This window comes from Bubalus bubalis, chromosome 5 (assembly GCF_019923935.1).
Source record: "Bubalus bubalis isolate 160015118507 breed Murrah chromosome 5, NDDB_SH_1, whole genome shotgun sequence".
In the NCBI taxonomy this organism is placed as follows: Eukaryota; Metazoa; Chordata; class Mammalia; order Artiodactyla; family Bovidae; genus Bubalus; species Bubalus bubalis.
In genome coordinates this window covers 31434849-31461409 of record NC_059161.1, presented here as the reverse complement: position 1 = coordinate 31461409, position 26561 = coordinate 31434849, and the positions used below count along the sequence as shown (strand labels likewise).

The 26561-nt window shown below is 63.0% G+C and overlaps 1 protein-coding gene across 2 annotated transcripts; it reads right to left on the bottom strand.

Annotated features, from left to right (window-relative positions):
• Positions 1–954: 954 nt before the first annotated feature.
• ARHGEF16 (Rho guanine nucleotide exchange factor 16) lies at positions 955–24735 on the bottom strand. 2 transcript variants are annotated; one of them, XM_006053831.3, is made up of 15 exons: positions 24585–24735; positions 16038–16641; positions 14267–14312; positions 13126–13295; positions 11487–11543; positions 10923–11083; positions 8317–8469; positions 8042–8171; positions 7195–7269; positions 6774–6866; positions 4718–4869; positions 4348–4536; positions 3374–3447; positions 2744–2845; positions 955–1634 (listed from the first exon to the last, which is right to left on the bottom strand). In XM_006053831.3, exons 2-15 carry the CDS (start codon positions 16620–16622, stop codon positions 1495–1497), a joined length of 2127 nt encoding a protein of 708 aa, XP_006053893.2. In that variant the 5' UTR covers positions 16623–16641; positions 24585–24735; the 3' UTR covers positions 955–1494. The 2 variants fall into 2 exon arrangements, with proteins under 2 accessions (XP_006053893.2, XP_044798824.1); XM_044942889.1 differs by having other exon boundaries at positions 14267–14309.
• Between the last annotated feature and the right edge of the window lie 1826 nt (positions 24736–26561).

The following is a 26561-nucleotide window of genomic DNA, read 5'->3' as shown; positions in this document are numbered from 1 at the left end:
GCCCCGCACCATCCTGCAGATGCCCTGCTCAGGACGGCCCTTCCAGCTGCCCCTTCCAGCTGCCGGAGGCCGCAGGCCGTGTAGGTCACCTTGGAGGTTAAAGGAAGGAGCTGCCCCTCCCTCCCGGTGTGGAACACCCCCACCACGAGGTTCAGTGGGCGGGGCCTGGATGAGCTCCACCCTGCTCAGGCCACTGCCAGCCTTCCTCCTGCAGCCAGCCTTCCTCCTGCAGCCAGCCCCAGGGATGGATGGAAGGGACAGAGGGCGGGTCTCCCCCAGTCACCCTCTTCTGGTCACGGCAGGGATCCACACCCCAGCTCTCATAAGGACAACAGGGCCCCAGCAGGGCTCTGGTAGATCGTCAGAACACTGGGAGCCCCCACCCCAAAGAGAGCACTGCCAGGACCCAGAGAGGCACTGGGCATGGGCTGGGAACTGGGAGGGCTGGCAGGGGGCTTCCCAGGAGAGTGGACCTATCCTTCTCGCACCTAGCCCAGCAGCACCCTGCCACCAGCTGGCCATCACCCTCTCCTGGGAAGCAGGACACTTCTCCCCCTGCCCTGAGGCCACGCCAGCACACCTCTACCCACCTACAAGTACCAGGGGGTCCTTGGCGAGCAGACTGGCTGGGAAGTGGGGCCATTAAGGGAGGTGAGGGATGGGGGGACACCCTAGTGGGGCTCTGCCACAGGTTCTGCTATGTCCCCGAGTCCCCAGACCCACTGAATAGGCTCAGCTTCAAGGGGCTTCATGGGAATGGCCCTGCCTACGACACTCCAGGTGGACAGATGGGCAGGGCCAAGGACTGGCACAGGGTGACCATGAATGTGGTCCCAGACAAGCTCCCGGGGCCCAGCACAGGTGACCACACACAGGGGGCCCGGTTCCGGCCCATGGGAATTTTGCAGGGACTGCTGTAGCCTTTGCTGGGGCTCACAAATGTGCAAATCCAGATGTTAAAGAAATACTTTAATGCCTCAAAGTCACAACTTCAGTGCTGGCACCGCAGAGTCACCTCCTCCAGTTGGCCCACCTCTGGGAACACGGGGCAGCCCCGGGCGCTTGGGCTGGAGCAGGACAGGTATGGGAGGGAGATCCCTCCAGGTGATTCCCACTCTTCTCAGGGCCATCTGCCTTGATCACACACCCACTGCCTCACTGCCCCCTGGGTGCATGGGGGACAGGACGGGGCAGCCAGGAGCTGGGGGAGGGTGAGGCCAGTGAGCAGGTCAGGCAGGGCTCCTCCCGGGGACACAGTCTGGGGCCAGGGCTGGCATGGCTCCTGAGCTCGCCTGGAGGAAGCTCCCCCGAGGACGTGTGACCATCCTCCTTGGAAGTGTCCAGAGCCCATGCTGCAGCCTACAGGGCCTTGGGCCTTTCAGGCCCCAGGGGCCAGCCCACTGCACTCCCCAGGAACAGGCGGGGCCGCTTGATGGAGTGTGGACTGACGCTGCACGGCCGCAGCCCGGCCTGGCGAGGTGCCGGCAGACCCAGCTACACGTCCGTCTCCACACGCAGCCGCTCCATCCTGCGCACATTGCCCTCCACGGCCACACGGCTGGTGATGCTCCGGGCGAAGTCCTCGGGGAACCAGCCCGTCTCTCCATCCCGCAGCCTCTCGCCATAGAGCCATCCTGGATCCAGAAACCAGGCAGGTGAGGGCGGGGCCCCTAAGTCGGGTCCTCAGCCCTCAGAGCTACCGTCCCAGAAGATGCCAGGGTCAGGCATCCCTTGGAGCTGACCCTGCCCCAAATCAGTGGCCTTGCTCAAGGTCACGCAGACAGCTGGTCTTCCAGCAGGTGCTCGGCCCCAACACTGGCCTCAGGGGCTGAGCTCGCTCCAACTAACCTGGCCCGTCCTGAGCAGCTGCTCGCAGGGGCTAATCTCCTGCTTAGAACACAGAGTGACCAGGAACCCACTTCCGAGCCCGAGTCTGGTTCATGTGAAGACATCCTTGAGGGAGGCTGTTGAAGGGGTCCCTGGGCCCAGTGTGAGCCCATGAAGTGCTTGCTTCTCTAGGGGTCTTGGGGCAGCTGCCCACACCAGTGTGCTCTGGACTGTGGGCAGGGTTCTCAGACTTGCACTCAGCACCAGCCTGCCGGCCCCTCCTCTCTGCCCGCCCCATGCAAACCCCAGGCCCACTGTCTCCGACCCGTGCACCCTCCAGGCTCATCACCCACCCCGTGTACAGGCCCCAGGCCCATCACACCCCATGCACCCCCCCAGGCCCATTGCACTGCCCCCCATGAACGCCCTCAGGCCCATTGCTCCCCCTCCCCATGTAAAGCCCCCAGGCCCATCGCCCCCCATGCACCCCCCCAGGCCCATTGCATTGCCCCTCATGCACCCCCTCAGGCCCATTGCTCTCCTGCCCCATGTACAGCCCCAGGCCCATTGCCCCCCATGCATCCCCCCAGGCCCACTGTCCCCCCGTGCACCCCCAGGCCCATCTCCCCCACACCGTGCACCCCCAAGGTCCATCTCCCCCCTCTGTGCACCCTCCCAGGCCCATCATCCCCCATGCATCCCCCAGGTCCATTGCCCCCCCCCGTGCACCCCCCAGACCCATCACCCCCTGCCATGAACCCCCCAGATCCATCGCCCCCCCGTGCACCCCCCAGATCCATCACCCCCCATGCACCCCCCCCCGTAGGTCCATCACCCCCCTGTGCACCCCCCAGGCCCATCTCCCCCACCCCGTGTACCCCCCCAAGACCCCCTAGGCCCATCACCCTGTGCTCACCATCTTCCTGCTCCAGGATCAAGACCACGTCCGCCTGCTGCAGTGTGATCTCGTCCACCTGCTTGGCCAGGTAGGCCTTAGTGATCTCCACCTGGAGTAGGTCTGGGGAAGGCAGGCATCAGCGGCAGGACTGTTCCAGGGAGGGGGTGGGCAGGGTTCCTGTCCCAACGCACCCCCTGTGGCCTGGTCTCGGTGGAGCCCGGGGGCCCCCAGGTGTCCCAGCGCATGGTCACCGGGCAGCTTTCCTCCGCTAAAGCCAGGACCCCTCCTGAGGCTGCGGGACCTGCTGCTCTTGCTTTCATCACCAGCAGAGGGCACTCCAGGCTTCTCAGGGGCCAGGCAGGGCCGGGGCTGTGAAACAGCTCTATGGGCCAGTCCACTCCAGCTCCGTGGCCTCCGTTTCCCTGGTCACTTGGCAGCCGGGAGAATGAGGTCCTGAGCCAGTGCTGGGTCTGTGTGCCCAGATGGACACACATGTACCTGGAGTAGGGCCCCTACCTGGCAGATCACCCTGGGGCAGGCTGCGGGGTGGACTGGGGGCTGGACAGCACCTCTTCACTGCAGGCTGACCCCTGCCCCTGGGCAGGGAAGGGGCTGTGAGCCCTGCTGGTTGCAGGGGCAGGCTCTCACCTCCTTTGTTTGGGGGTCCCCGCGCCTGCCTCTCCCGTTGCGTGAGCGCCGTGATCCACCGCGCACGGTCACTCCTGGGGGGAGAGGGCCCATGAGTGAGGCCGAGGCCGATTCCACCAGCTGATCACCTCTGTTTCACGCCCTCCAGCCAGTGTGACATGGTGGGAAGATGGGGGTCCCTGAGCCCCCACAGCCTTCGAGGGGTGAAGGCAGTGGGATGAAGGTTTATGCTGCCCGGGCGCCCTTTGGTGAACCAATCCTGAGTGGGAGGTGTAAGTGGGTGGCCCCCCTGGTCAGTCTGACCCACTGCGCTGGGGTGGGGCCAAGCTGCAGGAAGTCAGACTCAGGAAGGAGCGGCATGCAGGCCTCCCCCGGGCAGGCTGACTTGGGGCCAGGCAGGGCCGGGGCTGGGAAACAGCTTTACGGGTCAGTCCACTCCAGCTCAGTTGCCTATGGCCACAGACTTGGGCAGCGGATGCACCCCCACAACCCAGGCTACCCTGTTTCCTGGCACTAGTCTGGAACGCCCTGCCACCCCATCAGTCTGCTGTTGGAAATAGAGCCTCGGCTTCCCTCCTGGGAAGGGGCCCTGCTGGTGGAGGTGTGGAGACATGGCCGGTACCTCTCTGTGCGCTGGTCCCCACACTGTTCTGACCTCATTGCCCCCCACGGCCCCCACCCTTGCTGCAGCCCTGCTGTGCTCCTGGGTCTGCTGGAGCTCCTTCCCCAGGGCCCCCACCAGGCACCCCACCTTCCCTGACTGTTTCCCCTTAGTCCTCACCCCCTTGGACACAAAGGACTGTTCACTCGTACATTTTGCACCTGGCATCTCCTCCCCAACCCCAGGAGAGTGAACTACATGAAAACTGGGCTGCCCCTGGCACAGTGCAGCACCCGGGAGCCCTGGATCAGGTATTCCATCCCCACGGAGCGCTCAGGGCCACCCCCGCCTCCAGGAAGCCCTCCCGTCTTACGCTGAGTCGCAGGACAGCAGGATCTTCTCCTGGCGGCCCTCGCTATTGTGCAGGAGGATCAGCTGGAAGGGGTGCGGAACAGAGGAGCTGCGGTTGCCGCCCCCCGGCAGAGAGGCCTCCGAGGGCTCCATCTTCTGGACTTGGATGTGGTCCACCTGGGCATAGTCTTGGACCACGAAGCTATCCTCACTGTAGGGAGACAGGTAGCTGGCCAGATGCTGCAAGGGTCTGTGGGCAGCCTGAGGGCCAGGCAGTTGGAAGGATGCTCCCAAGGGCTGGCCCCAGCCCACCTCCCTGGCTCCAAGGCCACAGCTGCTAACTGCTCCCCATCCCAGGACCATGCAGCCTGGCACCCAGGGGTGGGGCCCACCTCTTCCTCTTGGTGACCACCAGGACGTCATTGAATAGGAACAGGTAGCATGTGGGCCGGCTGGCGAGTTTCCGGAACAGCCCGGTTTCCTCCACCACGAAGAGCTCCCCGCGCTTCAGCAGCCATCGGGAGGCAGAGATCAGCGGGAGGGACTGGGGGCCAGAGTGGAGATGGGGTGAGTCCTGGGGGGGCAGGGAGGGACTGGGGACGGGGCAGAGATGGGGTGAGTCCTGGGGGGGCAGGGAGGGACTAGGGGGCAGAGCGGAGTTGAAGTGAGTCCTGAGGCAGGGCAGGAAAGGACTGGGGGCAGGGCAGAGATGGGGTGAGTCCTGGGGGGCAGGAAGGGACTAGGGGGCAATGCAGAATTGGGGCGAGTCTCACAGGGGCTCCTGGGATGAGTCCTGGGGGGCAGGGATATGCAGCTGAGGGGACAAAGCCCTGCCTCTGAGAACAGTGTGACCAGGCCTCCCTGGGGCTGGATCGAGGAAGGGAGAGCAAATATCTAGGCCTCAAACAAAGGGCCATTCAGTCTGCGGACAGGAGCCCCATGGGGCAGCAGCTCTGTGCCAGGCCAGGATCCAGATCCTACCCAGCAACCCAGGATAGGCCTGCCGTGCCTCCAGCCAGGCCTAGGGGCCCACTGGGCACCTGCCGGAGGCCCCCCTGAATCAGGAGGCTTGGCCGCACCTATGCAGACTGCAAGGAGCCCCTGATGTGCAGGACCACATCTGGTGTCCAGGGGCCTTTCCTGTAAATGAAGTTCCTCCCTCTCCATGGCCTAGAGAACAGGCTGGGCTAAGGGGGACATGTGAGGGGGGCATGCCCACCAGCCTCTGCTACCCAGACATGCCCCACCCCACACCCCACCCCTCCAGGGGCTCTGAGCCCCCTCGCCCCAACCTGGGCTCGTGGCTCCCCTGCCCCCAAGCCCTCCAGTTTTGAGAGATGGTGGTAGAGGGTAAGAGCCCCACTCAGGGGTCAGCCTGGCCTGAGTCTGGGCCTTTGCTCTGGTCGGGAACATATTCACTTCAAACATGATCTCTGCTGCCCGGCCGTGGAGAGAATCAGGACCTCAGCCAAAGGTTCAAATGCCTCCTCTGTGAAGCCCACCCTAACCCACCCTCAAGGAGTCTGCTGCCCTTGTCTGAGCCTCCGTGTTCCCCCTCCATGGCTCCGCAGTCCTCCTGCCTGCCCATGGTGGGTTCCCATCCGGCTCCAGCCTACCTGGCTGCCTCTGCAGACTGGAGGTCAGCAGCTCAGTCTGCCTGATGATAAGCCAAGGCCCCACCCACAGAGCTGCCCCAGGCTCCCTCTGAGTCTTCTGCCCACCCCACCTTGCCCGCAGGGCTCTGCTGCGGACAGACAGGCTGGGGTAGAGCAGCAAGGTCAGTATGCCGGGGGAGGGGGGGTGGGGGTGGGGGTAAGGTGGTGGGGGGGGCGGTGGCAGGCAGAGGCTGCCTTCAGGCCATGATTCCAGCCAGCAGTTCCCACTGCCATAGGCAGCAGTTAGGGCAGCCCCTGGACCACACAAGGACAGGCTAGTCTGTGGGCTGGTGGGGGAGCTGTGGGGGCAGAGGTCTGAGCTCTGCCTGCTTGGGAGGCACTGTAGGCTGCTGAGATCTCCACCACCAGACCTCCAGACCCACCAGGGACAGGGAAGCCTGAGCGGCTCTGAGGTCATCCAGCCCTGGCTTCCAGCGCAGCTGACAAGGAGCCCTGGCCCAGGGTGAGCCCTGCAACTGGGCCTGCCAGCTCCCCCGACTCAGCCGCTGGGTCTGCCCTCTGCTCCTGCAGCCCTGGGGGTGGGGGCACAGGCTGGAGAGAGACCCGCCTGCCCAGCCAGCCTCAGGCAGGAGAGTTGGAGCTGGACCCTGTGGCCAAGGGGGCTGCTCTCAGGTGGGGAAGGGGCTGGAGAGGCAGAGGCAGAGCTCAGTCCTAGGCCTCACAGTAGGGGTGGGGGTCACCCCCAGAAGCCTGTCTCCAGCCTGCAGGCTGGGGACGGTGACCCCTGACCTCAGAGCAGGGCCTGGGCCGGGGCAGGACTGGGCGCACCTACCTTGACCTTGCTGAAGTCCAGCTGTGTGTGCAGCGTGTACATCTGCTCTGTGCGCTCCATCTTGTGGGCGCCCTCGTTGCACTGCTTCACCAGCTGCAGGGTGTGCAGGGGAGAGCGGCTGCCGCGGGCCGCTGCCATGGGCTGCCATGGCCTGGCACCCCACTCCCACCCCCATCCAGCCTGGCCTGGCTGCCCACGGTGCTGGCCCTCATGGCTGCCCTAGTCCCCGTCCTGCCCAGGCCCACTGACTGTGTGAGCTCCACTCTCTCTGGGCCTCAGTTTCCCCCACCAGCACTCAAGAAGCTTGGGAGGGACCACCTGGAAACCCTCCCTGCCCCACCCTCAGGGTCTCTGCCATCAGGCTGGGCTGGGCCCCCACCTCATATACCACCCCCCATCCCCACCCCTGGGCCCTCCTCACCTTGCTGATGGCCTTGAGCGCACGGCTGGCTGCCTTGTACCTCTCAGGGTGGCCCTGCGTCTTGAGACAGAGTGTCTGCAGGAAGACACCATCCATGAGAAGCCACGAGCAGCCTCCTGTACCCTGGCTCAGCGGCCTCCCTGGGGCAGGGGCTCCCCTACTGGTGCCAGACCTTGGGGACACTCAGAGGGCTGCTGCCAGGCCCCACCCCTTCAGTCCTTGGCTGTCCTCATCCAGCAGGGAGGGCCTGAAGCCTCTATTTCTCCATGTCCCAGAGGGCCCCGGAGGGTCTGATATCCCGTCTGCCTGGGACGCTGACCCACGGAGCACGGGCCTCAGGCTGCCTCTCAGAGTTCAGCTGGGCCCTTGTGTGCACGTGTGCATGCACACTGCGCCTGCCGTGAGTGTACACCTGTGTACCTGGGTATGCCTGTGTAGCTTTCACCCCCACGAACCCCTCTGTCCCATGAGCTGGCATCTCAGAGCATGAGCCACTCCAGGGAGCCCCTGGGGATGGTGACGGTGTCTGGGTCACCCCAGGTCCACACAAGACAACTGACCGAGGGGCTCTGGGTAGGAGGCAGCCACAACCCTGGACTGACGCTCAACAGGGGTCTGGGGGACACCAAATCAGACTCAGGACGTGAAGGCACCCCGTGACCCACCAAGGAAGTGACCAAAACCCGCCAAGTGCTGGAGCAGCTCCCAGCAGAGAGAGCTCTGTGGGCAGCCATGGTCACCGTGGCAGTTAAAGTCATCTTATAATCGTCTTCATAATCATATGTAACAGACACTCAGCGAGGTCAGGAGGAGGGATGCCAGGCTGGGGCCAGGGCTGTGCACTCACGTCGGTCAGGAGGGGCAGCCGGGTGACCCTCTGCATGGGCAGGATCAGGAAGGAAATCATTGGCAGACCCCCACATGCTGGCCGCTGCTCAATTGCCCGCAGGGCCTCCCGGAAGGTGGCGTTGCTGTTTCTGCAACAGATAACGGGGTCTCAGCTGCAGTGGGTGGCGTGGCTGGTCCAGAAACGGGAATCGGAGGGAAGTCGCAGAAGCTGGAGGCAAGGGGCCTGCTCCTCCCGGGGCCCCCTCCCACCCTGCGGACCCGGGGCCGGCTCACGTCAGCCGCTGCAGGGCACGCTGCTGGTAGACCTCGTTGGAGCAGTAGGAAATGTAGGGGTGGAAGTGATGCTCCGCGTGCTCCTCCAGGATGTCGCTGATGTCCTCCACGCACACCTGTGCCTTGTGCCGCCGCTCCAGGTCCTCGAAGAATCTGCAGGGGTGGGGGTGGGGGGCCAGGAGCTGCTGGTCTGTCCACGGCCATGCGCGCGAGCACACACATGCACACAGGGGCACCGCAGTGCGCTCCGGGTGGGCTGGCTGCCCAAGGCGCTCCTGGGAAAACCCCAGATCTGCTCCTGAAACCTGAAATAACTGGGCATATACCCACGGCCAAATCCAAGGCCACTCCCTGCGAGATTCTGGCACAGATTCTAATTGGCATCATGGGATGCAGACAGGTATGATCAAGAATTGTTGCTTTGACTTGATTCCCTGGGACTTGGGTCAGAACTGCCCACATCTGCCTGGAGGCCTGGCCCCCTCTGCCCAGCTCAGGGCTGGGGCAGGGGTTCTGCTCCTTGCAGGTGATTGCAAACCCCCAATTCCTGCTGGGGTCCCTGCTGAGGCTCATCCGTAACCCAGGACTTGGGGAGGGAGGTGAAGATAAATGAGTTTGGCTGGTGCTGACCCAGGGCTGCCTAGGGTTTCGCTCCCACAGGCAGCCATTGCCTCGTGGCTGGGTCTGGCTGGACCCGCGTTGGGTCACTGGGGGTGTCAGCCGCTGGCTGGAGCCTTGGGTGCACTCTGCACAGCCAGAAGGTACTGGACCCCAAGGCCTCATCACACGACCAGATCCTGGCCAAGGCAGCTAGGGGCCTCCCACCCCAAGAGCTCTGCCCCTGAGCAAAGCTCTTTGTTCCAAGGCCCCTTCCCATGCCAGTTGCTCGGACCAACCCCAGGCTCCAAGCTATGAGCTTCTCTACCCACAATTGACTCTTAGAGCCTGCTGAGCACGGCTGCCGGGACCAGCTGGGGCGGCGTCTGGGAGATAAGACAGCCAGCTGACCTTTGAGGGCAGAGAGCCGAGTCCTGAGCCAAGACCTGCCCTACACGGGGACGCTGGCTGGCCCACACCCCTGTGGGGAGCCACCAGGCCCAGGCAACCAGTCCAGCAGGGTCCTTACCATCCTTCTGGGGTGAGTGGGGGAAGCAGGGAGAGGGTAGGGAGGAGGGCTCAGGAGCCCCCAAGGAGCTGAGGACACCAAGGAGCCCCCAGCAGCCCCACCCAGGACCTGTGACAGGTATGTCCACCCCAGAGAAGGATAGGAAACCGCACCAATCTGTGGCCCCCTGCCCTGGGGCCCTGGACTCTTATTATCCTTGGTAAGCCTGGTGAGGGTCTCAGGGAGGGGGAATGAGGCCTGGCTTGGAGGTGGGCAGGGGTCCTCAGGCCCCCACTCACTGGGCCCCAGCCTGCTCCTCTGCTCATGAAGGGGCTGCCCTTCCTGTAAGTGGGAGCATTCTGAGAATCCCCGCTTGGGGCAGATGGGGACCCCCACCCCTAGATCCTGCCCCGAGAGGGAGGCCTGGCTGCCTGGATGCAGGACCACACACACATGTGTGTGCGCAGGCAGCCCACACTGGTCAGCACCTCTCACAGGTGACACCGAGAAAAGTCTGGGAGAGCTGGGCCTTAGCAGCTGACCCCAAACAGCCAGTTTCTGGGGAGGCCACTGGTAGCTAAGAGCTACCAGGGCCAGGTCAGGGGGTCAGGGAGGCCGGGACACCCCACTAGGGGGCAGGGATGGAGCCTGGGGTCTGTGGAGGGCAGAGAGAGCAGGGTCCATGTGTTCAGCCCTGCCATGCTCAGGAACACAGGACAAAGGTCAGAGCTGCAGAAGGGGGCAGCCCACGCCAAGCCTCCACTGAGTCAGGGGCTTCAGACTTCCCATGGCCGGTCACTGGAGTCCTGCGGAAGTGCCATCCCAGGGATGAGACGGCCCTGGATTCCATGGGGGCCCTGGGGCAGCAGACTGGGGTGCTCAGTGAGGTGGGTCCAGCACCTGATCATTTCCCACACTTCGCCCCTGTCTGCAAGGGGGCAGGTGTGGGACCCACCCCTTAGGTTAGGGAGAGGACGCTGAGCTCAGGGAGACTACAGAGGGTGTGATGGGGTTGCCTAGGATGCAGGGCAGTGTGGGGCTGGACCACATGGGTGCTGACTGGACCTCACCCTCCACAGAAGTAAACACACACAGACACACAGACTTGCTGCCACACACGCACATACACACAGGCCCAGGCAGGCCTGCAGCTGCACAGCCGGCCCCTCCTCCACCTCCCGGCCCTGCAACCAGAGCCCTGGGCCGGGCCCAGACGCCTCCTTGTGGAATATGACCCGGGGCTGCAACTCAAAGCTGCCCTGGCCTGCTCCACTCTGCAGGCACCTCATGCCTCGTCATTGGCCCTCTACGTCCGTGTGCCCTGGGGCCAGCTCCTGGTGGCCGCAGGGCCCTTGAGGTTCTTGTGCTTCCTGCCCCTGCAAGGTAGCTCCAGACCAGATGGTAGGTCCATCCACACTGCAGACCAGGGTCACTCGGAGTCCTGGCCTTCCCACCCTCCTGAGAGCCTGGGCCGCTGCCGGGGTGCCGGGCCGGGCCTCACCTCTGGCTGGCACTCAGGACGTCTGTGATGTTGGAGAAGAGGTGGTGGTGCTCCATCTGGGTCATGGTCGCCCGCAGCTCCCGGGACTGCAGGAACTCGGCCACCAGGATGCCGAGGCTGTGCTGGTACGAGAACTCGGACGTAAGGATCTCGAAGATGGCCTGGGGTGAGAGCAGAGCGGACGTGGGGCATCCGTGCCCCCTGGCCCTGCCCGGAGCCACCCCACCACACAGGGGGCCTGGCCCAGGGTGTGTTGCTGACAAGCACTCAGGCTGTGGGGATATGATGAGGGCGCAGGACTTGGGCCCCCTGGACAGGACCTGGGTGGGGCTGTCAGCACAGCTGTTGGGGCGGGGGCAGGTGGTGAGCCGCTCTCCTGGGTGGACTCCCACCTTTGTGTGGAAAGTGGGTAATGGTAGTCACTCCCAACCCTCACCATGCCCAGGGCATCAGCCATCATTGGTACCAGGAGGCGGGCAATGAGTGAGCAGGTGACATCACCATGGCTGCTGTCCCTGCTTCCGCCTGGGCTGTCAGAAGCAGGCGCCCCTGCCCACCCCATACCTCCTGCCTCTTGCGCTCCTCGGCCGGAAGCTGGTCCAGGATGCCCGACTCCACCACCTGCAGACAGCAAGGCTTGAATCACGGGATGTACCTCCCAGATGCTCATCCTCTCGTCGGACCAGAGCCAGCGTGGATGGCAGAGCCGCCCTTCATGGCTCGGCACAGTGGGACTGCTGGGCTGGCCTGTCCCTGCTCAGTCCCATCACCCACATCTCTCCTCTTCGTGGAAACCTCCCCTGGGAAGTGCCCAGGGGCAGCCAAGAGAGAGCATGGGTGTCCAGAGAGAAAGGCCAGCAGGCACTGGAAGTGGGGAGGGGGCTCTGTCCTACAGAGCTGCCTGGGGTGGCAGGTGGGAGGTGGTGGTGGTGGAGAGGCAAAGAGCCCTGGGAAAGCTGAGGGGCGTGCTGGGGGCAGGGCCACGACTCAGGCACACCCGGGCCAGGAGAGTCAGCACCCTACCTGGGAGATAGGGTTAACAGTGTTCCAGCAAGGAGCACTGCCCTGTTCTCCACCCGTCAGGCCCCCTGGCCCGTAGCTGCCCTGGCTAGAGTGTGGCCCGCTCGATCACAGCATGCCCACTGTGTCCCTGCAGACCGTTGGGAGAGCCCAATACAGGACTAGAGCCGCCCGATCCTTCTCTCTTCCCCACCAGCCTGGGAAGAGGCTGCCAGCAGCGCTTGGGCTGGGAAGGTAAGTCCCAAGTTCCCTCCTCAGCCCAGAGGCTGGGTTGAGACGCCCCGAGCTCAGGTGATCGAAAGCAGAACCTCAGATGGCCTTCTAGGGTGCAGCATCCTGACCCAGCTCTGACCCTGGAGGTCACATCCACACAGGCAGCTGGACCCGGGCAGGTGGGAACACACATTCATTTCCAGCCCTTTTCAGCTGTCTGCCCTCACCCCACCCCCTCCTGGGCCCTCCCTGGCCAGTGACCCCACGGCAGGCAGTGTCGTGGAGCTCGGTAAGTGGTTGGGGTGCCTCAGCCTGCCTCGTGCCCTGTGGGGTGTGGATGAGGAAACTTGTACCACAGCCAGGGGCCCTCACCCCACTGCCCACTGCGCCCACAGCCCGCCCTGCAGCTCCGTTCCTTGGCTCCCAGGGGATGGGGCAGCAGCCTGTGTGCCCCAGGCCAGCTGCACCTTCCTGGGGATCGAGAGTTGACTCTCCGCTTGGAGCCTGGGGCCTCTGTCTCAGCTACACTCTCCACCGAGACCCCACCGCCCTGCTTTGAGGGGACCAACCCCGATTTCAGATGTGGAAGGTGGTGGGGGGCCTGGTAGTGGCACGTGGCTTCAGCCTGGCCTTTCCCCTCCCTTCCTGCCTCCTCACTCGGCCCCTCCAGGCACATTTCAGGGTCAGCGCCCTGGGAAGGGGTGCCCTGTGCCCACAGCTCCCTACAGGTCAGCCTGAGCAGGGAGCAGAGGGCATGAAGCTCACCTGTGGGATGCCTGTCACACATACACAGATGACATCTGCCCCTAACCTCCCCCAGTAGCCCCCTGAAGGTGCCCCGTGGGGCAGGCCAGCTCTGAGGCGCCAGCAAGATGACCCTGAAAAGGGAGCACAGATGCGGTGCTTCTGGGCAGCTCCCCCCTCACTGGGAGGACCACCCATGGCCTCTCCCTGCCATTGCAGCCCCTACCTCTGGGAGCTGGCTCCAGGTGATCTGGGGGGGCCGGTAGCTCTTGACCACGATGGGGGCATCCACTTTCCGGGTTCCCTCGGGGCTGGGGGGCTCATCAAGCAAGTCATCGTCGGATTCGTGGCTGGTGTTCAGGCCTCGCTCCCTGATTTCCTGGTACAACCGGGGGTCTGGGGACAGAGGCGCATCATCTATAGGCCTGGGGGCTCTGAGCGGTCTGATCCCCTCAGAGACCTGCAGGTCGAGTCCCCCCGAGGAGGCCCTGAGAGCGTCAGGTGGTGCAGGGCCCCTCAGAGCGGGTTCCCCTTGGGCCGGCTGGCTCCCATGGTGGTGCTGGAAGCCCAGGGTGTCCCTGTGCCAAACACCTTTGGACCAGGGCTGAGCGGACAAATCAGAGCGGTCAGGGGCCAAACTGCATGGCCTGGGCCGGGGGGCCGGGTTGGGGGGGCGCATGGGACTGGATGGGGCCGAGAGTGCTCCACAGTGGCTGTACAGGGCAGCCCCACCGGGCAGGTGCCCGGCTCGTGGTGGCTGAGACAAGCCTCTCCCTCCCATATGGCCCTGAGACCTAGGGCATTGCTGCTGCTCTCCTGGGGTCTGATCCTGACGCCTTCCCAAGCCCAGGCCTGTGCTGTCCACAGAGGCTAGGGCTTGAGGAGGGGCCTGTCCAGCTGGAGGCTCTCATACCCACAAGTGGCTACGTCCTGGCTGGGAGGGCACCTACCCTTCCAACTCCCAGGGGGTCCCGGAGGCAGCCCACCCAGGGTGAATGCACTGCTCTGGGCCCTGCCATGCCCAGCCATCACCCATGGCCCCAAGCCTCCAACACTGGGGTCCTGTGGACGGTGTGACTGCTGCCCAGGCCTTGGTCTCACTGGCAGGGCCTGGTGCACCCAGTGTGCTCGACAGGCAGCTCCTGCGAGTGAGCGTGGGGCCTCTGTCTGCCCTTGCCCCACCCCTGACATGGCAGGGTCCAAGGGAACTTTCTAGACTTATCAGAGCTGCAGGGCCAGAAGGACCACCAGGCCCTGGAGGGATCCCACCCAACACTTTCACCACCTCCCCGGACGCCCCAGTGAGACCAGCCCCCGGCCCAGTCCGGCTGCAGTGCTGTCCAAGGGGGCCTCGTGGCCACACTCACCGTCTTTGAAGGAGCCCTTGTGTGCACGTTTCCGCCCCAGCGTCTTCTGTGCAGAGAGATACACAGGTGGTCAGTGGAAGGAGGGGTGGGTGGGGGTCACAGCTTTCCCTCCCCCAGAGACCACTGCACGCTCCAAGCATGACACCACCCCCAATGGGAGGTGCTCTGCTGGGCATGCAGAAGATGCTCAATAAACGTCGGCTCCACAAGGGATGCGGGGCCACCAAGCAGCGGCCAGGGCAGGCAGAACAGTATGGGACAGGGGCTCAGAGTGGGCAGGGCAGGTCCAGGAGGGCTGCCTGGAGGTGGAGGCATGTAGACATGGGGGATGACCAGGCAAATGGGGCGTCACGACCAGGCCTGGAGGGAGGCTGGGCAGTACAGCTGTGGCTAGGAGATGACTGTGAGGGGCGCTGGGTGGGGAGCTGGGGCTGCACGCGTGCCCCACGGATCTGGGACCTCGGGAGGCAGGAGGAGCAGGGCTGGCATGTGAGCATCCAGTCCCAGCAAAGGCTGGGGTCCCTGCAGCTGATGGGGCATGGGTCTGCAGGGATGACTGGGGGTGGGCAGGGGTCTTGGGGCCACACAGCTTGGACCCTCCAGCTGCTGCTCTGAGCCCGCCTCCTTGTCCAGGATCCTTTTCCCCTGACCTCGCAGGTCCCTGGATTCCAGGAAAGAGGCAGCTGGTTTCTTGAAACAAGTTGGGGCCTGAAACTCCACGCTGGTCAGGGCCGTGGTGTTCCCAGCCACACTTGGCTGCTACCCTGCACCCCACCCCCACCTGGCACCCCCATGCCTTCCGCCTCCAGGTCTGGGTGCCTGCTGTTGCCTTGGCCCCTCCTCTACCTGCCCCCACCCTGTGTCTATGGTTCTGCTTTAATCCTTTTTCTTCTGGACCCCTCTCCCCACTGGGCCCTGAGCTCCTGGGGACCCCTCTGCTCTGTGCTAGGATGCCCCTATAACACTGTGCCCCACCATCCCGGGAGCTCTCCCAGGGCCTGTCGACCCAGTGGCTGAGGGCTCAGGAAGTGTCGGCTGGAGGCATGAAGCCAGCATGAATGAGGAAGACCCCGCAGGCCTGGCCCTAGGCGGGTATGGAGAATCGCAGTCCAGGCTCTCATGCAGGCATGACAGGGGTGCCTCCCCCACCAGGCCAGGGGTGTCTCTAGCCTGAGGACAAGGGCTCAGGTCCTCCCCTCTCTGCCTGCAGGGTCACCAGCGTTCTGACAGATTGTCTGGGCTTCTCCCAGATCAGGGCCAGTGTTCATAGTCTGGACAGGAGTCCATGGTGGAGGAGGTAGCCAGGAGGTAACCTGGGCATGGGGAGCCCTGAGCTGGCTGTTGGGCAGGGCAGCAAGGGACAGCATGCAGGGCAGCGTCCAACTTTGGACCTGTCAGCAGCTCCCCCGAATCCCCGACGGGAAGCCCTGGGCAGACAGATCTCAGGCCAGCTGATGCAGCAAAGCCACCACTGAAACCCATCCTCCAGACAGGCTGGCTCCCTCCTGGGGCTCAGAGGGCCCTCCCCATTCAGTGCTCCCCGCTGTGGCTGAGAGAAGGGATGACTTCAACTTCCTGACCTAAGCCTCTGCTTCCTCACCTATAAAATGGGGACATACACGCTCTGTTCATAGAGTGGCTATCAGGGTAACAGGAATGAATCCCCCCAGGAGCCTGTGCAAGTGGGCACCTGCATGATGATGTGAAGGTGTGGTCAGACCCCCTCCCACCTCCCCCCAACCACCACTGACCAGAGAGACGGGCCTCCTACCTTATTTTTGGCTGCAGGCCGAGCAGGAGACTGGCTAGGCTCCTCAGCCAGAGCCTGGAGCTTGGGGGTGAGCTGGACGGGGCCCCCTTCGCCGCATGGAGTCCCCAGACCCTTCATGGCTGCCCGGTAGGACTGGTTCCTCAGGTTTCGTTTCAGCATTCCCCCGGGACCCATGTCCAAGTCCATGTCATCCAGGGAGAAGCTGGGGGCCGAGAGGAGCTGGGGGTTCCGCCGGGCAGCCTCCTTGCTGAGCATGGCTGCCCCGAAGCTCTGGTGGCGCGCCGGAGTCTTAGCCTTGCTGGACACAGCCAGGCTCCGAGGGATAAGCTGCTGTGTGCCCATCTTCAGGGCTGCTGGGCTCTGCGTGCTCAGGATGACGGTCCTGGGCTCCTGGGACTCAGGGGCCGGCTCTGGGGGCGCCGGGGTGTCGGGCTGGAAGGCGGCATTGCTCCTGCTGTGCAGGGAGCTGCAGACCACTGGGAGCCCGGATGCTGGGTTCCCCTTGGCATCTAGCCGCAGCTCTGAGTGGAAGCGGTATTCCAGGAGCTTCTCCTCCACGGAGCTGTCTGAGTACCGCTGGGACATGCTGAGTGGCCGCAGGACCCTGGGGGAAAGGATGGAGGTGAGGGCAGCCCCGATCCAGCCGGAGCCCGGGGTACAGTCAACCAGGATCCAGTGCTCAAAGGCTGGTCTTGCCACCTGAAGCTGAGCTGGCTGTCACATGGCCCACAGTCTCCAGGAGTCCCAGGGAAGTCAGTACACAGCTGGCCAGAGGCACCTGGGGAAGCTCGGGACAGCACAGACCTGCAGGGACCCGGGTGGACGACAGGCTCTCTGAGCTTTGGGGACCAGGTAGACACAGACCACAGAGGCTGGCCTGGTGGGGCCTCTGTGCTCCCCCTGTGGGGCGTAAGCTCGCGGCAGTGCAGGTCTGTGGCCTGGGACCCCAAAGACTCGGACTGGAAGAGCCACTTGGCCTCCGGGCACCATTTCCCACGGTCAACAAGGGAAGGATGAACAGTGTTGCCTGCTGGGCTTTCCCGAGGCCTGCAGCAGACAGCATGGCTACACCCCCTGGGGTACCCAAGGCCGGGCTGAGGGGCTGGTATAGGCGTGAGGTCTCATCCAGCCCAAGGGGCACCACGTCTCCATTCTCACTGGGCAGAGAGGCCAGGGCCAGTCCCACCCGGGACACAGGGCAGGAAGTGACGGATCCAGGATCTGAACTCAGGCCTGTCTGACTGCCCTGACTCTCCACCCCACACACAGCGAAGCCACCGTGGCCGTCACCTACACGTTTCCCTGGGCTCCGAGTCACGCTCACCCTTTCCCAGGCTTCTGAACTTAGAACCGGGCCGACAATCCGTCTCCAGTCTTGCCAGGCACGGTCACCATGTACACGGGAACCCAGAAGGGAGGGGACATTTGCAGAGCTCTGACCCTGAGCCCTCAGCCCCAGCACACACTGCTGCTCCGTGGGCATCGCTGTGGCCTGTGTTGGATGCATCCGAGGACAGCTGGCTCTGCCCGCATCCCCTCGGATGGTCTAGCCCGTCCCTCCCAGCAGCCTGCCCCACCTTGGCCCTTTCATCCTCTCCGTCCCCACCCACCCCCATCCTCCAGCCCTCGGCTGGCCTGGCGGCCCGCCCCCTCCCCAACAGGCAGCCCTCTGTACTGTCTGTCCACCAGTACACTGGCTTCCCTCCTCCCAGCATGGCCAGGCCTAAGCCGAAGGATGTATGTCCCTCCTGGCAGAAAACTTCAGAAACCGCTGCAAGATTCCCACCATGCCTTCCCCTGCAGCAAGGACGGCGGGCACGTGTGCGGGGATGGAGCCCACGGGCCTGGGGTGAGCAGGGCCCCCGGACCCCGCGTATCTAAGCACTTGATGGAGCTACTTGTTGCTGCAGCACTGACTGGCTCATCCTGGCTGGGAGCACATCACTTAGCCAGCGTGGCTGGGCCACGCCATCTGCCACACCCTGGGCCTCTTGGGCACCAGCCTCGGGCCACTGACCAATCCATCCTGAGGATCTTCTCTCCCATTGCCACTGTCACCTCCCCCTGCGGCTCCCTGTGCCTCGGTTTCAAAATCTGTAAAGTGGGCCCAATAGTAATCACCCCACCCCTGCTTCCTGAGGTTGCTGGGAGGGGCGGGGAGCGTGTACACGTAGCGCTTGAATGGGGGCCTGGCCACCGAACAGCTGGGGGGATCACTAGTGCTGAAGAGAAGGTCATCTATGAGCCTCAAGAGGATCAGCTTGTGGTTTACAACCTCACACGGAGGGAACGTGCTCCTTTCATTCTTTCCTGTTTACTTTTAAGGGAAACAAAGATAGCCACAATTCATCCGCTTCTCATATTAATGTATGTAGAACTTCTGAACGTTAAAGTTACAAAGGCCAGTCAAGGGTGGGAGCCCGTGTTTCAGATGGAGAACTAAGGATCCAGGTCACCGGCCCAGATGGCCCTGCTGGTGGGTGGCCTCGGCTCAGAGCTTCGCCACGGTGTCCCTTGCCACTTTCCCTGCGGGTCTGGGGAGGACACTGACCCTGGGGTTCACCCAGCAGCTCCTGCCCTCTCCCACCTACAGGGGCAGCTGGAACAACTGGACCCCGTCCCTTGGAGGCCCGGCTCTCTGCCCCTCTCTCTGCCCCAGCTCACAGGTTCTCCACTAACATCATCCCAGGAAGGCGTGTGTGGCTCAGACTTCCGGGCCTGCAGGGAAGGGCTGGCCCTGGAGCCTTGGCCACCCCCACAGCAGGGCGACGGCCCACGCATTCCTGGGGACATTCTGAGTCACCAGGCTGAGGAGGGCAGCCACCCTAGGCCTCCCTGGGCACTGGCAGCCGTGGGCGGGTCCATACCTCCCCCGGTCAGCCTCCCCTGTTAACTTGGCTGCACGGTACCCAGGACTGGTTGAGAAATGCAGGTTTCCATCTATGCACACGAAGCAGGTTAGACTAGGAAATGGCAACACACGCCAGTATTCTTGCCTAGAAAATTCCATGGACAGAGGAGCCAGGCAGGCTACAGTCCTTGAGTCGGACACGACTGAGCACACACGCATACGAGCGTGTGTACACACACATACACGAAGCAGATGCACCCGAGTGGGTATCCAGGAGACGCCCTGAGTCCTTTTTTCTAGCCACGGTGTATTTACTGCAGGGCAGCTACACTGTTATAAAAACTCGCAGCGGGCACTGAGAGGCCTGCACCAACACTGTGGTGCCCATGGACCCCCCGCCCTGGCCCCCATTCTTCCTTCTTCCCCCACTCCTCCCCATCTCGGGCTCCAAGCCTGACCCCTCCTTGAAGCCCTGGCCCAGACCTGGCCAGTGGCACGGCCTCTCCCAGGAGAGGACAAAGTCTCTTCTGGAGCTGGAAGGTACCAGATGGAGCCGGTCAGGCCAGCCCCTGCTGGGCGTGACCTGGGTTCTAATCACGGCGGCCGCACCCACAGGCCTGGGGTGCCACCAGCCCGGAACCCAGGCCTGAAGGAGGGGGGCACTGTGCCAGGCGTGTGGGCTGCAATCCCTCTCTGCACAAGCCCCAGAGCCTGGGCCCGGCTGGAGCTGGCTCCTGGGGCTGCAGCCATCGCAGGGCCCGTCTTCTTCCTCCCTGGGTTTAGCTGATCAGAGATACCTGGGTGTAGGTTCAAAAGTCCAACAGCACTGAGAGGCTGATCATCCTAGACAGGCATCCTCTCCTCATGCCCCACCCCCACCCTGCCTGCCACAAAGCACCATTCCCAGCTTCTCAGTTTTCTCCCAATTTCAAATAAGGCTCAGTTGCTGTTTCTCCATCTCCTACCTCTGGGCATCACCCACTGTTTCCAGCCCAGCGGATGAAGCTCCAGCCCCAGCTCGGCCATACCCTGTGGGTGTTTGTCTTAGCCTGGCCTGCCCAGCCTCCCTCCCATTAATAATTCCCTCTTGTTTACTGGCTGGTTTTCCTCCTGTTAATTTTCTCCATGCACTCCAGTGCCCCTGCCCCAGGCATCTGGATGCTGTGCTCACGGGATCCAGGCATCAGATCACCCTTGCTAGGCTGACCTCTGCCTGCTTTTAGGGCAGGAGCTGGGCACTCTGGCCCCTACCCTGCAGCCTGGTCCTCCCCATTCCTCCTTCCCTCCTCACTGAGCTATGGCCCACCCCCTGGCACCTTCCCAAGGCAGGGTCATGGGAGTAGACCTTTGAAAATGTCGTCTTTGTGCCTGGAGAGTCCCACTGGAGATGATTTTATTCAGGAATAGAGAAGCCTTCTCCCCTTGGCCTCCAGCTTCCACTGCCAGTGAGACACTGACACTGGTCTGACTTCACCTCCTCGTCATGACCAGAGGCTCCCCGGCCCTGGTCACTGATGGTGCGGGGCCCTTGCTTTACTGCTCGCAGGACGGACGCAGCCATCGATACGCGTTCACTCGGTGAGCCACGGGCTCATGTGTTCTTTTAGGTCCGCACGTTTTCTGGTGCTGTTTGTTTTTTTTTTTTTTAATCATTTCTCCCAACTCTGATGCTTTGGTCTCTTTCTGGAATAGCTGTTGCTGAGACCTCCTCCTCATTTCAGACCTCTTCTCTCCTTTGCCTTTCATCCTCTTTTGCGGGAGGTTCCTGCCTTCCACCAAATGTTTTTTTTCATGGTCCCACCAAGAGTTCTTTCCTGCTCTTGATGCAGAGAAGCCTATTCTCATTTCAAGGATTCCATATGCTGTTTCAACATCCCCATTGGCTTCTATTTAAGAGACAGGCAAGTGCTGGTGGGAGATCTGTGTGCCCTGTGGGCACACACCCATGAGCACATATACTCAAGCACACGCTTCTGCCTGGCAGGCTCTTTGGGATTCCCTACTGGGTTTGTGTCTCGGGATTTCTCCTCCAACCAACTGGCTCTAAGAGCCTCTCTTTCATCACTCTCACTGGATACTGGCCTTTGCCTGGTGTCCTGCAGCCAGCACAGGGGAGGGCCCAGAGCACAGACTCAATGCCAGCCATGTTCTCTGGGCAACAATGTCGCTGAGAGGGGCCAGACACCCTGCAGCGACCACTTGAGCCACAGAGGCAAGTCTGCTCCCCAGCAAAGGCATCCCTGGAAAGCTCCCCAACCAGTGTCCATGGCGGCGGGGGCTGTGTGTGATCCATCTGTCCCTCTGTTCCCCCATGGAGCCTGTGCATCCTTCAGGAGCAGGGATGACTTCCTGTCCACGTCCCCACAAACAGCTGGGCTCAATTCCCAAGCTGACACGTGAATGCTAGTGTCGTGGACACCTCTCCTGTTCCTCTCCTGGGACCCCGTCTCCCTGAAGAGGCCCTGGTGAGCTGGGCGGAGAACTAGCCCGCTTGGTACTTTGCTTCAAGAAAGCAGAATCCGCCAGGGCAGCACCATCAGAGGCTCCAGACCCACCTGTGCCCCCTCCCGGGTGATGCCCTGCTGGCTTCAACTCAGAGGGGGCTTGGGGAGGCCCCCACAGTTGGGTCCTGGGAACCACAGCATTAGCTTCCCCCTGTGCCACTAAGCAGCCTCTGAGTGTCCCCGGTGCACGTGCAGGGGTGGGTGGGTAAGAGCCTTCCCTGGTGGCTCAGACTGTAAAGAATCTGCCTGTGATGCAGGAGACCTGGGTTCGAAACCTTGGTTGGGAAGATCCCCTGGAGAAGGAAATGGCAACCCACTCTAGTATTCTTGCCTGGGGCATCCCATGGACAAAGGAGACTGGCAGGCTACAATCCATGTGATTGCAAAGAGTTGGGCATGACTAGGCGACTAGTACTTTTATTTCACAGCCTCCCTGTGTCCCCAGTGCACATGCAGAGCTGGGTAAGGGGCACGTGGGGCTCGGTCAGGAGGAGGGGGCTGGGGTGCTGAAGATGGAGGTGGGGACGTCCCCGGCAGCCACAGGTGACCTGACTCAGCCTGTCCAGTCCTAAGCTATACTTGGCCCTGACCTGACTCTGCCTTTCAGGCTGGCCTGGCCCCGGGGCCCTTGCAGCCCAGCACCCCTGAGCCTGTGTTCTTCCCGAAAGATGGGCTTCCTGGACCCCAGGAGGCTCAGCACCGTCCTGTGGGCTGCCCTGAAGAAGCACAGCCTTCCTGCCTGGCCTGGGGCTCTGATCACCGAGCTCTCACAGTCACCAGGATCCACACGGCACCGACTATGGGACCTGCCACTCCTCAGGTGAGGCCACCACGGCACCTCCATCCATGGGGCATCTCTTCCTCTAGGTCTGGCTGATGAGACCCTGCCTGGCGGGGGGGCGGGGCTCAGCCTCCCCGGCACCGTTCACATGACCCCGTCTTTGCTCAGGCAAACTTGACCCACCATGATGGCCCCGTGCTCAGGTAATTCTGCCTGGCCAGGCTGGAGACCGGGAGTCACACGGAATCCGGGGCAGGACTGGGCTTCATAAACCACACAGCACACAGGTCTGTCTGAAAGGTGGCTGGAACAGCTGGGGGCTCTTGCAGGTAGAGCCCCAGGGATGCTGCTCAACACCCTACAGGGCACAGGACCACCCACGACAAGGAATCATCTGGAAAAACTGTCCACAGTGATGAGGCGGAGAAACCTTGTCTCAGCTAACTGGAGATTCACCCGCCTCCATGGGGGCTGGGAGACCCTCCTGGCTGCCCTTGGCCTGGCAGCGGGAGGTGGGTGGTGAGCCTCGTGCACCCCTGACACCTCTGGGGCACCACAGGCATCACGGAAACCACCCTCCTGGCTCGGTTGGCCAATGGCTCCCATCCTGTCTCTCAACACAGCCACCCCGAAAACCCGGTCCCTGTGCCAGGCTTGGCTGGCACAGACGCTGTTTCCCCTGAGCTGCCCCGGATAAGAAATCAGAGCCCTGACTTGGACAGACAGCCTGGACAGGTGACCTCGGGCGTCCTCCAAATACTCCATGCCCCCTGTGTCTTGCCCCTCACTGATCTTCTGGAAGGCGGATATTTCCCTGCTCTGCCAGGCAAGGAAACCAGGTGCAGAGGGAATGTGACCTGCTGGGGTCAGGCTGCCAGTTAGCGGAGAGCTGGGCAAGGAGCCAGGCCCCGTCCTGACCTAGATCCCTCGCTGCCCCAATGGGACGCCTGGGTGAGCAGCGACTCTCCCTGGAAATAAAGACGCTGATACAGGTGGTCAGTGGCTTTGGGCAAGACAACTGCCACAGGCAAAGGAGACAAGCAGCTGAGATCCATTCAGAAACTGAAACTAAAATTCCGGGACCTGGACATGGTGAGTGCCATGCCCAACGGGTCACGCACAGACAGGCATCTCAGGGGCAAGCCATGTCACGCCACCTCACCTCTGCACCTGGTTTCCTCCCGTGTAGGTGAAGAGAATCTCCGTGCAGGGTCAGAGACAATCCCCCCTCTCCCTGAGCCCGCGGGGAATCAGAGCCCTTGGGGAACTGGCATGCTCCCTTCTCCCACACGTTCCTCTCTTCTAGGTGCCCAGGTAAGAGGAGATGGGGGAGGGGCCTCTGCCAGCTTGCCATTCCCCCCTGCAAGTGCCAGGGAGGACCCGGGGAAGCCCTCAAGCCCAGGGTAGTGCTCAAGATGTGATGCCGGCTTCTACAGCCTGTGGGCATTGTCAGGGCAGCGACCAAAAGAGGAGCCAGCTTCGGCTGAGTCAGCACCTAACTGCTCCCCTTTCACAGACAGTAAACTGAGGCCAGAGGGCTTAAGTAACTTAGGAGACCCAGAGCTAGGATTTGGACCTGGAGCCCTCACGTCCAAGCACTAGTCAATGGGGCTGCAGGGTAGACAGGTTGGCCTGACAAGCACCCCCTGAGGCCCCACACCAAGACGTGCAGACTGTTCACCCCCAGGTCGGATGCGGAGTTACTCCCACCACCAAAGTGGCCCCTGTTGAGCTGAGGTTCAGCTGAATCTCAAAACAGATTCTTGTTTCCGGGATGCAGAAACGGAGGTTGGGCAGCTAGGACAGGGGTCTTGGGATCAGTCGGACCCACAGCTTCAGGAGCCTAAGCTCACCCTCCTTAGCCAAGAATGAGCAGATCCCCTCCGTCTGCCCACCAGGGTGAGGAGGAGTCCTCATTCTTGGGGCTGCTACACTTGGTACCAAAGTGGGTTTGGGCCACAGATTCTCCAGAGTTGTTGGGAGGGTCGTTTGCTCCCTCCCTCCACCTGCTTTCAAAGGTCCCAGGGTCTTCCTACGGATCCCTCAGCCCTGATGCCCCAGTGGGCTGCAGAGTTCCCCTCCACGGCGAGGAGTGTCCCGTAAGGCTTAGAGGAGAAAAGGCAGCGGGCAGCTGGGACGCTTGAAGCCCGGGAGTGGGGTCAGGAGCTCTAGGTCCAGCCAGGCTTTGTCCCCTCCCGCTGCCTTCGCTGGGCAGCCACTGCGGAGGGAGGGAGCCGCAAAGTGTCGCGGCCCCCGGGGCGGGGCTTTCTGGAAAAGCGAAGGTGAGGAAAGGGGCCAGCCCCCTCCCAAAGGCTCACCCCCTGCCTCCACCTCGCTCACCCGTCCCTTCCCCGGCTCGCCTGTCCCCCAGGCTCACTCGTTTCCCCCTCTCACCTGTCCCCCAGGCTTACCTGCGCTGCGGGGCGGAGGACGGAGCTACAAGCGCGTCAACCGGTACAGCCTCCAGGCTCCACGCCCCAGCGGGCAACAGTTCCCGGCCCGGCGCTCTGTCCGGCCGCTCGGTCCCTCCCCGTCCCCGCCCCCACACTTCCTGTGCGGCCCAGCGGGAGGCGGCGGCTCTCCGGCCCCGCCAGGTGGGTGGCCAGGTGGGGCGGGGCGCGCGCCCGGCGGCTCCAGCTCCGAGTGCCGGCGGTGGGAGGGGCCGGCGGGGTGCGCCCCAGGTACCTGGCCGCGCTGCCTGCGTCGCTGTCCCCGCCTTGTCGGCGGGAGCCCACGTGACTCGCAGCCGAGCGGCTCGCGCCTCTGAGTCCAGTCTGGAGTCTCCTGCCAGAGGCCAGCGCCGCTCCGGGACCGCCCCCAACGCCGCGCCCCCACGCCCACTCCCTCGTGCTGGGCTTCGCCTGCCTGGGTGCGGCCAGGGCTACGCGGCTTCCCCCAGTGCGACTCTGAATTTCCTGCTGGGCTGCCCCCTCCTCCAGGAAGCCCTCCTGGAACCCGACCAGCTCTGTGGGGAAATCTAAGGTTTGCAAGGCCTCCCCTGAAGAAATGACCCCACCTCCTGGATTCTTTGCAGAATGGCGGCCAGAGGGCGGCCCTGGAGCGTTCAGAGCATTCCCTTCGCCTTCACGGCATTCATTGGCATCATCCCCACCTGACAGATCAGATCGCTGAAGCCTGGAAAGTCAGGCCTTGTTAGCCTGCACGAAGCTCAGTCTGGGTTCCAAGCCCGACCTTTCCAGGCCTTGTTTAGGTGGGCAGAGGCTGCAACAGTCCCTTAGATGGAGTTTCAGGAATCCGGCTTCCTGGTGCTGCAGGAGGTGCGGGGGGCTGGGACAGGTGTGCCGGGACAGAGCTTGGACTGACCTACTGGTCTGCCAGGCAGGGCCTGCACCTCCCCCACTCCATTCTACCTGCCCTGTGTCACCCACCACCCCAAAACCCCAGCTTCACACCAACCCAGGGCGGCAATAGCAGAGCCCGCTCTCAGCATACTCAGGGACTGCCCGTGGCTTCCTCCTATCTGTGTGTGTTGGGTGAGGGCTAATGGCTGACCCCTGTGGGCAGAGTCCTTCGCCCTGCGACCACCTGGGTGGACAGACTGCTTCCAGGCAGCTCTTGGGAAAGTTGGGCACGTGCTTCCCTCCAGAGGTCATTTTGGGTACTACACCACAAGGCCCAGAAGGCAGGAGTGAGCGGTTGGGGGAGTTGTGGAGCGTCTTGGAGGATGGGGAGACACAGGCTGGGAGGGTTCCTGACCCCTACGCGATGCTTTCCTTTAAAACCGTCTTTCAGAATCCAGCTTGGTCATTTTGTGGTTCATCCTTCCACCTGAGGCTGGCCTCTGGCTGGCTGAGCGTGTGGTTGGGGCCAGGGGACCAGGAGCACATGGTTTGGCCTGTCTGGGCCTTTGCTGTCTCAGCTGTAAAGCAGAGATTAGATGCTGGCACATGAAATAACCTGGAATCCAGGCCCAGGGCTGATAGCTGGAAGGGAACAGCTGAGGGTCCTGTGACAGGCGTGGGGAGAAGGACCTGGGGCTGACTGCACAGCCCTCTTCCTCCGCTCATCTGCCGGTGGGGGTGAGTCTCTGGAACTCTCCCACCCTGTGGCTGGGACCCAGGGTGTACGGGGCCGGGTCACACCCAGGGTGTGCGGGGCTGGGGTGGTCCTTTCAGCAGAGCCCAGGCTTCCTTCCCACCCCAGGCTTCCAGGCCAGCTGTTCCCCACCCTGAGAGCTGAATGCAGCATTGATGTACCCCTATTTGAAAAATGGGTCTTTGAAGGTGTAATTGAGACAGGAGCCTACCTGATTAGGCCCCAAATCCGATAAGAAGAGGAGAGCTGGACACCCAGACAGAAGGGAGGGTTCCGGTGTGGATGGAGACATAGATTGGAGTCATGTGTCTGTGGGTCAAGGATGCTGAGAA

What these genes read in the sequence shown, in the direction of transcription:
- ARHGEF16 (XM_006053831.3), bottom strand. Translation starts at nt 16,622, where the DNA reads ATGTCCCAGCGGTACTCAGACAGCTCCGTGGAGGAGAAGCTCCTGGAA. An exon ending in CGTGCCCTGCAGCGGCTGAC is followed by an intron (nt 8,172 to 8,316) that starts GTGAGCCGGCCC and finishes TATCTGTTGCAG; the next exon opens with AAACAGCAACGCCACCTTCC. An exon ending in TGGACTTCAGCAAGGTCAAG is followed by an intron (nt 4,870 to 6,773) that starts GTAGGTGCGCCC and finishes TCTGGCCCCCAG; the next exon opens with TCCCTCCCGCTGATCTCTGC.